This window comes from Lutjanus erythropterus, chromosome 23, assembly GCF_056507025.1.
Source record: "Lutjanus erythropterus isolate fLutEry1 chromosome 23, fLutEry1.hap2, whole genome shotgun sequence".
Taxonomy (NCBI): Eukaryota; Metazoa; Chordata; class Actinopteri; order Lutjaniformes; family Lutjanidae; genus Lutjanus; species Lutjanus erythropterus.
In genome coordinates, this window is record NC_139339.1 from 24,802,332 (window position 1) to 24,817,004 (window position 14,673).

At 38.9% G+C, this 14,673-nt stretch overlaps 1 protein-coding gene across 20 annotated transcripts in view; it reads left to right on the forward strand.

Annotated features, from left to right (window-relative positions):
• The first annotated feature begins 5,395 nt into the window (after nt 1-5,395).
• The window catches only part of camk2d1 (calcium/calmodulin-dependent protein kinase (CaM kinase) II delta 1), a 124,699-nt gene continuing 115,421 nt past the window's right edge, over nt 5,396-14,673 (forward strand). For 9 of the 20 annotated variants that reach the window (XM_084712355.1, XM_084712352.1, XM_084712347.1 and 6 more), the window contains exons 1-2: nt 5,396-5,741; nt 9,529-9,623. In XM_084712355.1, the coding sequence (XP_084568481.1) occupies nt 5,680-5,741; nt 9,529-9,623 (157 nt within the window). In that variant the 5' untranslated portion in view covers nt 5,396-5,679. The remainder of the gene's footprint in view (nt 5,742-9,528; nt 9,624-14,673) is intronic. The other 11 variants (XM_084712345.1, XM_084712349.1, XM_084712340.1 and 8 more) reach the window with 2 other exon arrangements.

Genomic DNA, 14,673 nt, shown 5'->3' on the forward strand with positions numbered 1-14,673 from the left:
TCTCAGGGCGAGATAAGGGCAGGGTTGGGATTGGATTACATGTAATCAGGATTATGTCATCAGATTACAAAATTAAGTAATTGTCAGATCAGGTTAAACTGGAAAATAATGTGCAGTTAGATTATACGAAAATGTCAAGGGTTACTTGATTACATTATTGATTACCTCTTATGGCAATTTTAAAATTGTGAAACTTTTTTCATGATAACCAGAACTCGATTGTTACTATGATAAACTAGATGAAGTTGCACTTTTTGTCTTATCGCTCTGATAATTAAATTATTCTGCATCTGTCTTGATAAGTACTTAATCATTTTGAGTCATTTGAGTTTCTCTGATTTCAGCTTCTTAAAAGTGAATATTTTCTGGTTTCTATTCTCCTCTCTGACAGTAAAATGAATATTTTTGAGTTGTGGACAAAACAAGACATTTGGGGACATCATCTTGGGCTTTTCACCATTTTCTGACACTTCATGGACCAAACAACTAATCAATGAATTGAGAAAATAATAGATAGATTAATCAGTGATGAAAGTTATCATTAGTTTAGGCACCAAAAACACTGTATTAAGCTAAACAATTTCACCATATTTTAGATCAACATAATCCAAAAGTAATGGAAAGTAATCAAGATACATTACTTTAACATTGTGACATCTGGATTACATTACTAACTACATATTTTTACAGGTAATTAATAACTGTATCACAATATATTTTTAAAGTAACCTTCCCAACTTTATCATGTTGCAGTTAATAAATGATAAAAAAAGAAAGAAGTGATATTAAACCTGATCAAACTTTGGTGTATGACAGGGTCTTGTCACTAGAGGGCAGCAGAGGGCAGGAGAACCCCCACCATGCACTCACCTCCACACCACCTATAAATAGCCCATCGTCATGGTGATGGTGCTGATGCAGATACATATAGACAGGTTTTTTTTCTCTCTTAACAACATGAAGCCGTCACCATCCAGTCATTCACTCAGTAAGATGCTGTAATGAGCAGAGAGCAGCTGAATGAGTGTCTCTCAACACACACTCACACAGCTTTTCTCTCAGAGGAAAGTGATCTAATGATTCTTCGTAGCGTTCAAAGCGTTGTCGTTGGCAACTGGACTTGATAGAGTTCTTGAAGACGTCTCGCCTCTCATCCAAGAAGTTTCTTCAGTTCAGTTCCAGAACTGAAGAAACTTCTTGAAGAACTCTATCAAGTCCAGCTGCCTACGACAACACTTGCTACTAATACCACGACCTGGATGACTGAGACTCTGCACAGACATGATCTAATGATAGTGAACACAAAAACACACACACACACACACACACACACTGGACAGGAAGCAGCCACTGGTTAGTTTCACACACCACCTCCTCGCTTGTGGACTGGATCAGATTAGAGGCTAACTGGGGATTAATGGAGATCCAGTTAAGAGTTAGTGTGAGGTGAACCTGACCGCCTCACGATGACGTTCTGGACCTGGATTCTGTCCTGGAACATTTTTGCTTCTTGAGTAAATTGTACTTTTTAAGAAGTTTACACGCTTCTTAACTACACTGCTTTAATGTGTTTGCCAGAGGACATGAAAAATGAAAGCAGCTCTAGAGATAAGACGACCTAATTACTTTGATTAGCCGTTAGTGTCCTGCTAATGTCTGACCTAATATAGAGTTACGGTAAGTGAGTCCTCAGGAGCTGCTGTGCTGCCTTCAAAGTCTACATCTGAGCGTGTACATTCCTCAACTCAGGTTAAAGTAAAGGTGTTCAAAGTTCAGTCTTTGGAAACAGTATTTTTTATTTTTTTTTTCACAAATGGAGAAAGGAAAAAAGAGTTCATTCAGCTGGAACATCTGAAGCCATTATCTGTAACTCCAGAGCAGGTCAAAGGTCAGGCGTTGTGCAAGTTCACACTTAAACAGAGCTGACTCAAAGCTCAGTTGACAGAGATTAAAATGAAGAAGTTCAAGTTCAGTTCACTTTTTTTTTTTTCAAGTTTTGTAGTCAGTTGACAGTCCCAAAAATAAAATAGTCTGCATTCAATTCAATTCAGTTTTTAATTTAATCTAAAATAGAACTTCCTCCTACCAGGAATATTGGAAACTTATTTATTAATGTAAAATTATTGTTCAAATGATTAAATGATTAGAATAGTAGTCTTCTCTTCTGCCACCCTTAAAGTACCTTAAAGTAAAATTATTAGATACTACAGCAGTAATGTGATTACTTTGAGGTGTGCTTTTATTTGAGACACTGTGGATTAATATGACTTATTTATGACTTTTTTCAGGGATTCAACTGCCCCCACCTGCTGTAACAATTGCCCCCAACAAGAAAGCAATGACAACACTTCGACTTATTAAATTTTAAAATTACAATCTTGTCATTATTGGTGAAAAATACATCAATTGTATCACTAATTAGTGCACATGTATATGTTTCTCATATCAAAAGATGATTAGTGTATTTCATGTAGTCTGAGTTATGATGGAAAATTAATATTTAGACTTAATATCTCAAAGTAATGACTAAATATCTTAAAACAATGACTTGGTATGTAAGTAAAGTTTTTAGATATATAGTCAATATTTTGAAATAGTAAATAATTATTTTGAGATTCCAAGACTATATTTTGATGAGGTTTCTCATTATAATGACTTATAGGTTCTTTTTTTCCCCCCATCATATTGGCAGAAATGTGCTTCCACATATTCAAACATTTGGAGATGAGTGTATAACGTGGATCTATGTGTGTGTTTCTGTCTGTTAACAGACTCCAGTCTGCAGTGGAGTTCATACACTTCACTGATAAATTACAGAATATTAAAGAAACATGAGGTGTTGTGATCAAATTAGGTTTTTCTATCACGTCGACACCTCTGTCCATATTCAGTCTCTCTCTCTCTCTGCTGCGATCACACTTTGTTTTAATCAGCTGACGTTGTGAGCTCTGTCATCTCTCTCAGGAGTGAACGACGCTCAAGTTCATGTTCATTAATTAATGATCAGTTAATTGAGAAAGTAATCATCAGTTGCAACCCTGAAAACACTATATTAGGCTAAACAATTTAACCATATTTTATATTGAGGTAATCCAAAAATAACTGAAAGTAATCAAGTCACATTACATACTTGGATTATATTACTGACTATATTTTAAACAGGTAATTAGTAACTGTATTAGAATACCAGTCCTGACCCTGGTGGAAAACACATACTCTTAGAAACTCATAGTCACTGAACCTTCTGCAGAAAAGGGAGGAGTGTAGTTTGGTGCCACAATGGCCTCTGGGTAATTAAGTTGGAGTAGAATCAGAAATAGGATTCCTTGCACAACTTCCCCTACTTACAATATGCCTGGAGAAGGGAAAAAGTCTAAAGATGTCAGAATATATAGAACAGCTTTAATGTTAGATCAATTCACTTCAACCTGTGGCTTCCATCAGAGTCATCATGAAACATACAAAACAACATGAACACATGAAAGACAGCCAATCATATACATCTACACAGATATCAGCCAATGAGGAAACTGCAAAGGAAGTTACAAACGGCGTAGTTTTAATTTACAATCTGAAAATGGTTGTTTCCACTGAAATTCTTGCAGTAAAACAATCAAGAGTTTCTTTTTCAGTTGGATGCTTTTTCTGTGACTTTACTGTACGGTGTGGATCACGTCAACAGAATTCAGAATAGCAATCTGTGGGGCCTCTTGTTTATGGAGAAGTGGTTCTGTGGCTTTGTGTTTTACTTTCTCACTTCTGACTCCCCACAGCACATCACATGGAAAGTGCAGTAAGAGGTCAACCCTGCTGCCTCTAGGTGGAGCTCTTGTCTAGCTTTTTCAACAAGGAAACGCTGAGAAGAAATTCAACTTAATCAAGCCAGACACCGCAAACCAAGAGGAAACGGATGTTGAGTTATTTACCTCCAAAATAAAATAAAACATTAAAGTTTACTTGATAGAAAAAAAGTGTTTGGTTTAACATTCAGTGAACCGGTGACAGGTAATAACACGAATAAAAGAGATTTCATCAATTTTACTAAAGTTTTGTCATAATTATTGATTATCCACTTTATTTGAAGTATTTTTCTATAACTGACATGATATATTGGTGACATTAAAAAAAATAATATCAGTGTCTTTTTAGGAAAATATTTTCCACCTTAAAATAAGAAATATGGGACATTTGAAATTTCTTGAGTGTTTTCAGACAAAATAGAATTAGGCTGTATATAATTTTCAACAAAAGCAGATTCTAGTAGTCATGGTCAGCACTTAAAATCTCATGATGTTACTACTACAGTACAGAACTACAAAAATTCCATGTTCCACTGTGATTTGTACATTCATAAAATAAATGTGATACAAAAGTTTCACTCTTAGATTAATAATCTCTCACTTAACAGACTGTCTGACAAATAGTCACAATACTTCTCTGTGGGTGAAATATTCTGATTCATTTTTTTTATTTTTATTTTTTATTTTTTTCAACATTTTTAACTTTTTTTTTTTTTTTTTTGCATTTTGAGAATAAAGTCGAAATGTTGGAAATAAATTTTAAATGTTGAAAACAAAGTGGAAATGTAGAAAATAAATGTGGAAAAATAAAGCCGAAATGTAAAATAAAAAAGAAAAGAAAGAAAATTGTTGAAAATAAAGTTGAAACGTTAAAAAAAGAAAAAGAAATGCTAAAATCTGAGTGAAATGATGAAAATAAAGTTGAAAGGGGGAGAATAAAGTCAAAATGTTGAGAACAAAGTTGAAAGTTTGAAAATAATGAAATGTGAAAATATAAAATAATAGCATTGAGAGAAACAGCTGTTGAGTTATTTACCACCAAATAAATAAATAAATAAATAAATAAATAAATAAAACATTAAAGTTGAAAGTCACAATGTCAAAAATATAGTTGAAAGGTTGAATTTTAAAAAAAGAAATGTTGAAACTAAAGTCAAAGTGTTAATGTTAAATTAATCATTTCCTCTGATTTTTTCCTTATGCCTGGGACTGTACTGAAAGGTTGACTGTTTTCTTACTTACTTTAAACTTATTTTCAACATTTCAACTCTAAAAGCAACGATAAAAACAATGCTCCTTTCTCCCCACCTCTTTTCACCCTCCACCTCATTTCTTGCACTAATACTCTTACATGGATGCCATTTCAAAATAGACCTACATAAAATCTAAATCGGGATGACAGAAAAAAACATGACTGACAACTGTGTTTGATTGATTTTCAACAAATCGGGTTTCGCACTGATATATCCGAAATACAATTTTATTTATAAGACAATATAGATGCGTGTTAATTGGAGTTTTATTTTGAAATGTCATCACCGGATGTAAGATATTCTACAAAGAGTCTATCTTGACTGCGGTCAACTAATCCAAGTGTCAGTGTTGAGACAAACACAACAGCAGGTCGCGACGTCCCTGTCAAGTCCAGGAGTAACCGGGATCTGCGAACAGGAGCCGGGACCCGAGTGTTTTTTTTTTATATTATCATATTCAGGACACATCACTGAATAGTTCTTAAGTTTGCTTTTATTTTGTCCAACGAAAGGCGACAAGTGGCAGTGTGGGACACAGAGGGGAGAGGACAGGATTTGTGGAGAGTATTAAAGCGACTGACTGAGGCTTTCCGTTTCTAAAGTTGGTCTCCTCTGCTCACCTGAACATGGCTTCAACCACCTGCACCAGGTTCACCGATGAGTACCAGCTGTACGAGGAGCTGGGAAAGTAAGTTCTGCTCATTTTATCACTGTTTGTATTTAATACTTTGAGTGAAAGTGGAGCTTAATTCTCCCGTGCTTTTTAATATTGTTTGGTTGACCGAAACCTCCGCGACAGACCTCGCCTACCTGCTCCTACCTGGATACGTTCAGTCAGCGCGTGTGGGAAGGACATCAAACCAATTCCCATTCAAAAATCTGCAGATTTAACTCCTCTCTTTCATTATTAGGGAAGAGCGCGAGAACAGATCGTGTAGGTCGTGTTTAATACTTCCCTATAAGCGCTCATGTTTATCTCAACTTTTTGAATCTCTTCTCCCCGCGTGTTAACGCCCATTAGCGTGTATTTTGGAGGACTTGTTAACGCCTTGCATACCAATTGAAAAAGTTGTTATTTTAAAGCAAGGAGTGCATTGAAATGCATGCCGAATTTATACGTGTTACACGATGATGTGTGAGTATCTTTCAATAATGTGCCTGAGAGCACGTACCTCCAGCAAAGTGCGAGACATGTAAAAACAGGCAGAAATTTGAATGGAATTTGGTGTCATTAGTAGCGCAGGTCAGCGAGGAACCTGCCGCCTGTGTTGCTCTTTAATGAGCGCACCAGTTGAATCTCACCTACAACTAGACCATGAAGGCAACATTATGTTAACGCCCATTAGTTTGTACTTTGGCTTGATAATACCGACTGAAAAAGTTGTAATTTTGCAAAGAAACGCTACTGAGTGGCTTGGAACACATGCAGAATATTTAAGTGTTACAAGATCACTTGTTAGTAATCTTAAGCGAGCATCTGCCAGGCATTTAAAAATTGAATGGATGGAATTTAGTGATAATGTCATGAGCAGCGTGTGTCATCAGTGTTTCTCTCAATGAGCTGCAATGAAATAAAGCGCACCTTAAACTAGACTATGAAGGCAACATTATGTACGCTCGTCAACACCCATTATCTTGAATCTTGATAATGCTTTGAAAAAGTAAAAAAGAAAAAAAAAATGCCACTTGATTAATTGGACAGTGTGCCGAATTTCTATTTGTTATGGGATCATTTGTTCATAACTTCAAGCAAAGCTAAAGTGACCACATGCCTCTAGTTAGGTGGCAGGAATGTAAAAATAAGCAGAAATTTGGATGGGATTTAGTTTGTCCTTAGCAGGACGGGTCAGCAGGGAACCTGTTATTCGTGTCTCTCTCAGTGAGCTGTAGTGAAATGAAGCGCACCTTCAACCAGACTATGAAGGCAACATAATGTAGCTCCATTAATGCTCATTAGCTTGTATTGCAGAAGATCAGTGTCTTGATAATGTCAAATTTAAAAGAAATGCCTTTGGAATCCATGCCAAATATGTAAGTGTTGCATGATAATATCATAATAGTCTCAGCGTGCATGTACCTCTGGAGATCTGCCCAGGCATGGAACAACAAACAGAAATTTGGCTGGAATTTGGTGTTGGTGTCATTAGCTGCAGAGATCTGCTGGGAATATGTCACCTGTGTTTCTCTCAATGAGGTGAAATGAAATAAAGTCCACTTTAAACTAGACTATGAAGGCAACATTATGGATATAAGACCCTGACTGCATTTCCCTGTCATTTGGGTTGTGTTAGCACATTTTCCCTCCTGTTTTTCCTGCAACACCAAGGACTGTATATCTTCAGCAAACTGTAGAACATCCAAGTGCTCCTCCACGTTGTACATACGGTAAATGTTTATCTAGATAAACGTGGTATTTAGTTAGCTCTGGGAATGTGTGTCTCTCCTTTTTGGCCGTTTTCAAGTTAGCGAAAAGCAAAGATCAATAACAAACTTATCAGATAGTCAACTATATTGAAAAATAAATCACAGGGGAATACTCAGTGCTGATAGTGTCCTATCAACATCATTCGTCACACTGAGTAAATACCAGCTATTATATCAGTGATTGCTCCACTCTGTCTTCAGGAATGTTGCTAAAAAAACAAGTTTTTTTAAGTTTGGGGACAAATAATAGATGAAAAGACCTCTTCTGTCAGTTACCTGAGGGTCTATTGTGTATCTCCAAGGAAAACTTTGTACGTAGTAATTTAGATTCTTGGAATTCCAGCTGCATATTTTTAGAATGAGCAGCTATTTTAAGTAAGCCTTTAGGGGGGCGTGTATAAGTGCAAGATGAGCTGAATTCAGTCTTGAGTGTTGAAATCTGTTCATTCAGATTAGTGCTCTACCCACTCTGCAAGAGTCTGTGCCTTCTACAGATGCCATATTAACACTTGTTGGCATCCTTAAACACACTTTTAACCACATACCCTTTAATGATGAAGAGCACATTTGTGTGGTGCCAGGTTCACTAAAGCAAATAGAGAGCTTTTTATATCAGAGTATTTTGGGAGATCCTGTAGGGCTGAGTAATACGATTATTTTATACTTCAGCAAATCCAATATTGTGTTAAATGTGATGTTAAAGCCCCGACACAGCCGAGGTCTACCTGCACAGGTGTTTTCACTTATTCTGCCTGATTAGACCTCCTCTCAGCGGGACTGTGTGGGTGTGTATTGTGCCCAATTAACTTTTCGCTAAGCCCCTCCTCCAACAGCAGCTGTCAAATCAGAGCGTAGCAACCGTAAGTAGAGCTGAGAAGCTTTCTATTTCTCTACATGTTGACGCAGTGTGCAGGAGGCTCAGAGAGGAGCGATGAGTCTGGACAGTGACGTTTCTGTAGTCTCTCAAAAATATGAAACACAAGAGCACACATGTGGTGAATGGATTAAACTCTGTCTTCATCTGCTCTAACATAAGCTGCAAATGTTAGCATGTCTGGCTAACTAACTAACTAGTTTACTAGCTGCAGTAACTTTACCTTCAGCCAACTTGTTAGATCTCACTGCATCTGTTTTTGGTATGTAGGGGTTTGAGGAGGAGGATGTGGGCTGATGCAGAATCAAAGTGGATCGATGACGATGCATCTCACTCTGGCTCGCTGTCTCAAGTCTAAGTCAAGTTAGCTTAGCTCCTGTCCCAGCTATCTTCTGCAATCATGGCCCAGCTTGTCTGGCTGAGTGATCTGTCTCCAAGTCCGCTGCACTAATCTAGTCCCTGCGCTTCCTTTCTCACATTAATGAGCTTATTTCTGTCATCATCATGTAGATATACCTGCCGAATTTCACCATCCGACCAATGTTTGCTGAGATGTAAGATAGCTTTAGCCTCAGTCTTTTAGCATTAATGTTATACCATGTGCACAGCGGACAGGTAACTGCTTGTGAGTTATTATTTTAACTGACAAAAAACTGACTCCACCGTCATCAGCTAGAAATGAGAAGTGGCTGTTTATGTCTTTACAGAATCAAAAACTTAGTGTTTCAACAATTACCCCCAATTTCGATGTTATATCGGCCACTGTTATCACCATAAACTGCATAAATACAGTGCAAGAATGGAAAGTTTGGCAGGCTTAACAACAGTAACTAAGGAGGTCAGGGCTTGGCGAAGGGCCAGTTGACCCTTCTTAAGTCTCACTCCTTTTTACTCTGTGCTCTGATGTACGTGTGCAACGATTAGTTGACGTAGTCATTTGTTGTTGTTGTTGGTTACGTCATCACGTTTTTAACGCTGTTGAGATTAACTAAATGTCGTTTTTTCTGGAATTGATGGAAGTGAGTGAGTTCATTAAAAATTACTCAAGACGATTAATCGATTACCAAAACAGTTGCTGATTAGTTTAATAATCGATTAATAGTTGATTCGTTGATTAATTCTTATTCTATTATGCTGTGGAAAGTCCTGCCATATAATGACTCTAACTCTCTTGCAGGGGTGCTTTCTCTGTGGTGAGACGGTGCATGAAGATCTCCACAGGGCAGGAATACGCCGCCAAAATAATCAATACCAAGAAGTTGTCTGCCAGGGGTGAGTACGTGATCATGACCTGAAATGTGGCTTAAACCTCAGATGAAGCTGCTGTGTGAACTGTGATGGGTTGTTTTTTTAGCCGTGTCACCCCCTCAAACCAACTTCCTCTTTTCTCTTTTCTCACGCCTCCATAATGGGAGGTGTTTTGTATGGTAGCAGTCATGCTAACCACACACTCCCCACCCCCCCGCAGCTTTAAAGTCACTTTCTCTTTCCATTGCTTTTGCAAGTCCACTCATCAAAGTGGCACCAACATGAAGGAGGCCAACAGCTCGTTTTGTGACTCATTCTCTGATATCAACCACAGCCTCTGATTTCTGATGAGCTGTCCTGTGACTCACAGCGCTGTCTTTCACATTTAAAACACAAGCCAGTGAGGGCAACACGGCGGCAGAATCAAGAAAAACTCTCTTGGTGACCTTTTTTTGTGCTTCTGATGTCATGGAGCGCTGCTCCAGGAAGTGGAGTCATGGATTCCGTTATTTTCATCACCTCACCTTTTTCTCTCCTCTCCATCATTATCTGTGTGGCGTGGGCCGAGGCTCCTGCGGTCTGGATGTTGCGCCACTGATTGATCCCCGCATAAAACCCTAATGGGCCTACGGGAGCGTGCACGACACACGAATGCACAAACAAAAGGAGATAGGCTTGAAAAGGCAGCAGATGTGGCATCTCATGGGGGAAGCAGGGGGTTTCCTGACAGCAACAACAGCTTGCATCATGCAGAAAAGCAAAGTGGAGGAGTGCATGTTTTAAAAAAGAACCAAACAACGTGCCAAGAAGTAAAAAGAGATTTTGCTTTTCTCGATTGCTATGTGATACAGTATCTCTATTCATTCATAGCCAGTTCTGCCATATGGTGAGAAACTGGAAGCTTGAATGAGAAAGCTTGTGTTTGGCGGGTCTAATTATCGGCGCCGTAGCTCCAGAGTTGAGGGGAGAACATGAACGATGAAAAGAAAGGAGAGCAGAAGGAGAGGAGGGCAGATGTTTATAGAAGGGGAGCCCGTGATTGATTCCATACTTGGATTGCTTTGGCCGAAAGCCTGCGCAGAGCCCGGGCCGCTCTCACCTGAAGGAGAAAATGAGAGTGAAATGGAAAGACGAGAGTAGGAGGAGGAGGAGGAGGAGGTGCTGTGTGTGTGTGTGTGTGTGTGTGTATGTGTGTGTGTGACAGAGTGTTCTCCAACATCTTTGCTCTGGTGTTTGTACAAGGTGAAAGCCAACTTTTCAGGAAGGCAGAAAAAAGGTGTAATTAGTACTTTATTTTTGAGTTTATCCAGTGGGACTTTGAGTTTCTCAGTCCACATGGGTACAGTCTAAGTATAATCCTGGTTTATCACAATTTGGGTCTTATTTATATAGTTTTGGCCGTTGTTTCTATCTATAAAATTAACACTGCCTCTGTAGGCGATTTGAGGGTGAGGTAGGGCAGACACTTAGCTCCACACAAAAACACTTAGCTCCTGTCGATCACGTCAAACACGTAGTAATCATCTTCTTCTTTCTACTTGTTCTACTCTTTCCCCTGCTTACTACTTCATCTGCCAATCTTCTTCTTCTCTCTCTACGTCTTCTTCTTTCTCTACTTCTATACTTATCTTCTACCTCTGCTTTTTCTACTTCTACTTCTATGAGTTTGCACCATCGTTGACACTGAAATGACACGCTAATGCTTACTCAAGTGTAATGCTTTGGGGATTAGAGACATGATTTCTATCTACAAAATTAAGACTGTCTCAGTAGAAGATTTGAGGGTGAGGCGGGGCAGACGCTTTGAAAGAAACACTTAGCCCGTGTCGATCATGTCTAACACGGGCAAACTGCAGCCAATCAAATCAACAAACCATATGACGCAGTAGTAATCTTCTACTTCTTCCTCTTCCTCTTCTTCTTCTTCTTCTACTGCTTATCAGAGGTTACGAGTTTGCGCTGGTGATGCTGAAGTGCAGTGCTAATGCTTGGTCAAGAGAGACACATGATTTCAGACAGATTTTTTTTGTGGGCAGTTCTCCTGACAGACCCTCATGTATTTGTCATTTTTTTCTACTCCTTTTCCTCTTCCTCCTCCACTTCTTCTTCTTCCTCCTCAAAACGCCCAGCCGTGACCAATCGCTGCGCAGCAGGTCTAATTGTAGCTATTATTGTGATCCTCCTGCTCTGTGGCCACTACCTTCAATTTGATAACCACATGGCCGCGACCCAACTCACCACTGGTTGTGACGACAAGCCACAGTCTGGTTAAAAGTATCACATCACTGTCATTGAAAGATGCAATTCAGACAAATAGCAATTACAGCTCTGATTGATTTAATGCACACTGCAGCTTCAAATGATGAAAACTACCTGAATTTGTGTTACAGGGGTTTCACATTGACAGCAGCAGTGATCAGTTAAGTTAAAGGGAAGACGGTGCTGAAGGCACATCCTGCCTTCAGGCAAACTGACAGCCACGTACAGTGGTGTGCTGTTAGTCCGGCTGATAGATATTGCAGCAGGCAGGCTGAACTGAAGGTCACGTTCAGTGCGGGGAAACCCCAGAGTTGTTGCCAATGCTGCCGCCGCTGCTGCGTGATGAGAAATCCTAAACAGGAAGCTCCATCTCATTGAAGAGGTTTTACGTGGCTGGAAACCTTGGCTTCACACCAAAGGCAGCGCTTTCAGTGTGCGGTGCACTTCAGGGATTATTAATGTGATTGAACTAGAGGTGAACACTTAAGCACAAGATCAGGGCGACATTTTGACAGAGTTTTATCTTTGCGATCTTTGCTTTCAGAATGTACACAGTCATGATCACGTCCTCTTCTGTTTGTTGCAGTCTGTGGTCCATGTTTATCTGTGACAATAGTTGCTGCACATCATACTCATGTACTTTCACATTTAAAACAATCAGCAAACTTATACTGAACCTTGAACATTGAATCTATACGTCCAGTGAGAATATATATCAATTGAAATATACGGTCTGAATATTTTATAGGAAGAGCGCAGCACAAGGTCACCTCTCCGCTCAGGGGAATCAGGAAGTGGGCCATTGGTATGTAGATGGGACACAGCTTGGATGTAGAGCAGCATTGGTGTGACTCCTTTGGGTGCAGCCTCCACTTCAAATGGATTCAAGTCAGATTCTATTCATAAAGTTGAAACAAGCAGAATTCAGCAGGGCTGTGTGTTGGCAAGAATCTGGCTATATGATGCATTACACAATGCATGGGTTATGATTCAATATATTGTAATGCTGCAAGGAAGGTAATATATCACTATTTTAATCAGAGCTGCAGTGATTAATCGATTATTAAATTAATTAACAACTATTTTGAGAATTAATTAATGGTTTTGGAGTATTTTCTGTGACAGTAAACTGAATATCTATGGGTTGTGTGTAAAACAAGCCTTTGAGGACGTGGTCTTAGGCTTTGGGAAACAATGACATGACTTTATTTCACCCTTTTCTGACATTTTAAATCCAACAACTATTAATCCACTAACTGAAGACATAATATACACATTAAACGACTATGACAATAATCATTAGTTGCATACTGATGCTGTAAGAGATTTGATATGAAAGCGTGATCAAATTACTTAAATATGCTTGTTATAGGCCTGCATCAGGGAAAGATGCTAATATTTTTAAGCACTAGCGCCATGGGCCACCAAGCCCCTACATTTGGTGGCCAAAGTAAATTTTTGGTGGCCCAAATCTTCACTTACATTAAAAAAATTACTAAAAAGGCAATGTAACTTAACACAACCCCTTAACTGACACTTGTGTTGTCCACTTTGCCCATGTTTCCTGAAGGCATCATTTCAGATGAAAACCAAGCTGTACTTCTCGGCTAGTTGAGCAGTCAGGTTGAAAATACTGCAGTACCTTATGTTCTTACATGTTCTTGCCACTTACACTGCTTTTAGTCATTACTAAACAAATTTTTATTGCTGTTTTGTTTTTTTCATAGTCTGCATTTTGTGTTTCTGGACGTTACCAGCATTACCATTAAATGTCGCCACCCATGCAAGTTTGCACCAGAAATACCCCTCTCACCAAGTTTGAATGCCTGATGGCCCCAGTGTTGTTATCAGCAGAGATAACAACAAAATAAAGTGAGGCAGATGACAGCTGGTAAACAGAGAGAACAAGAGTTTTTCTGCGTTTTGATCTAGAAAATGAAATTAAGGTTAAATGTAGGCTGTGCCAGAGTAAACTGTATCAACCACATTAATACATTCAGCACAGACTCGATGTTGTTTACTCGCAGACACTGTGGTCCCGTTCGGTCCGAAAAGTTATTAAATTGTGTTCAATTTTAACTGCTTTTGGAGAGTTGTGTTACTTTTAGACTAGTCGACTAATCTTGCGTTTAATAGTCACGGAAATCAGTCACCAGGAACATCCCTAGTTAGCAGTTTAAGTCGGCTCAGTAAACTCGGACGTCTGTAGCCCTGACATATCAGTAGCTAGCTGGTGTTAAGTGCTTTTCCTGTTTTCATATAATGATGAGTTAAAAGGTTGTGTGTGTAAAACGTTGTGCGGATGAAGTTTGGGGACATGCGACGGCAGTGGGCCACCTACATGGAATATTTGGTGGCCACAGAGTAACTTTCTGTGGCAATGGAGCATTAGGTCATGGTTGAAGCGTGACAATTTTTTTTCTTCAAAGCTTTTTTCTTTGGGTGTTTGACACGTCAGCAATGATTTGTTTTTTTCTATCAGCCATTAGCTTTTTCCTTCTTCTGCCACTCTTCATTTACACAAAATATGAAGCTTTTAGGGGTGTCACAAATTCAAAAATGGGTTGAAATGAGCTTTCAATTTCAAGATTGAGTGAAAAGGCAGAATCGATGATTCTCCCAGTACTTGTTTTTCTCTCCTGCTCATCCTCATCTGGTGTGTGTCTGAAGAAGAAAGACAACACTTCAAAGACGACACACCATAGCTCACCGGCCGATTTATCACACTTGGTAGCATCTTTTTAAAGAAGAATTTGCTGTCAGGACATCAAACTAATGATCTGGTGAACTTTACAAATCACGACTTTATAATCTA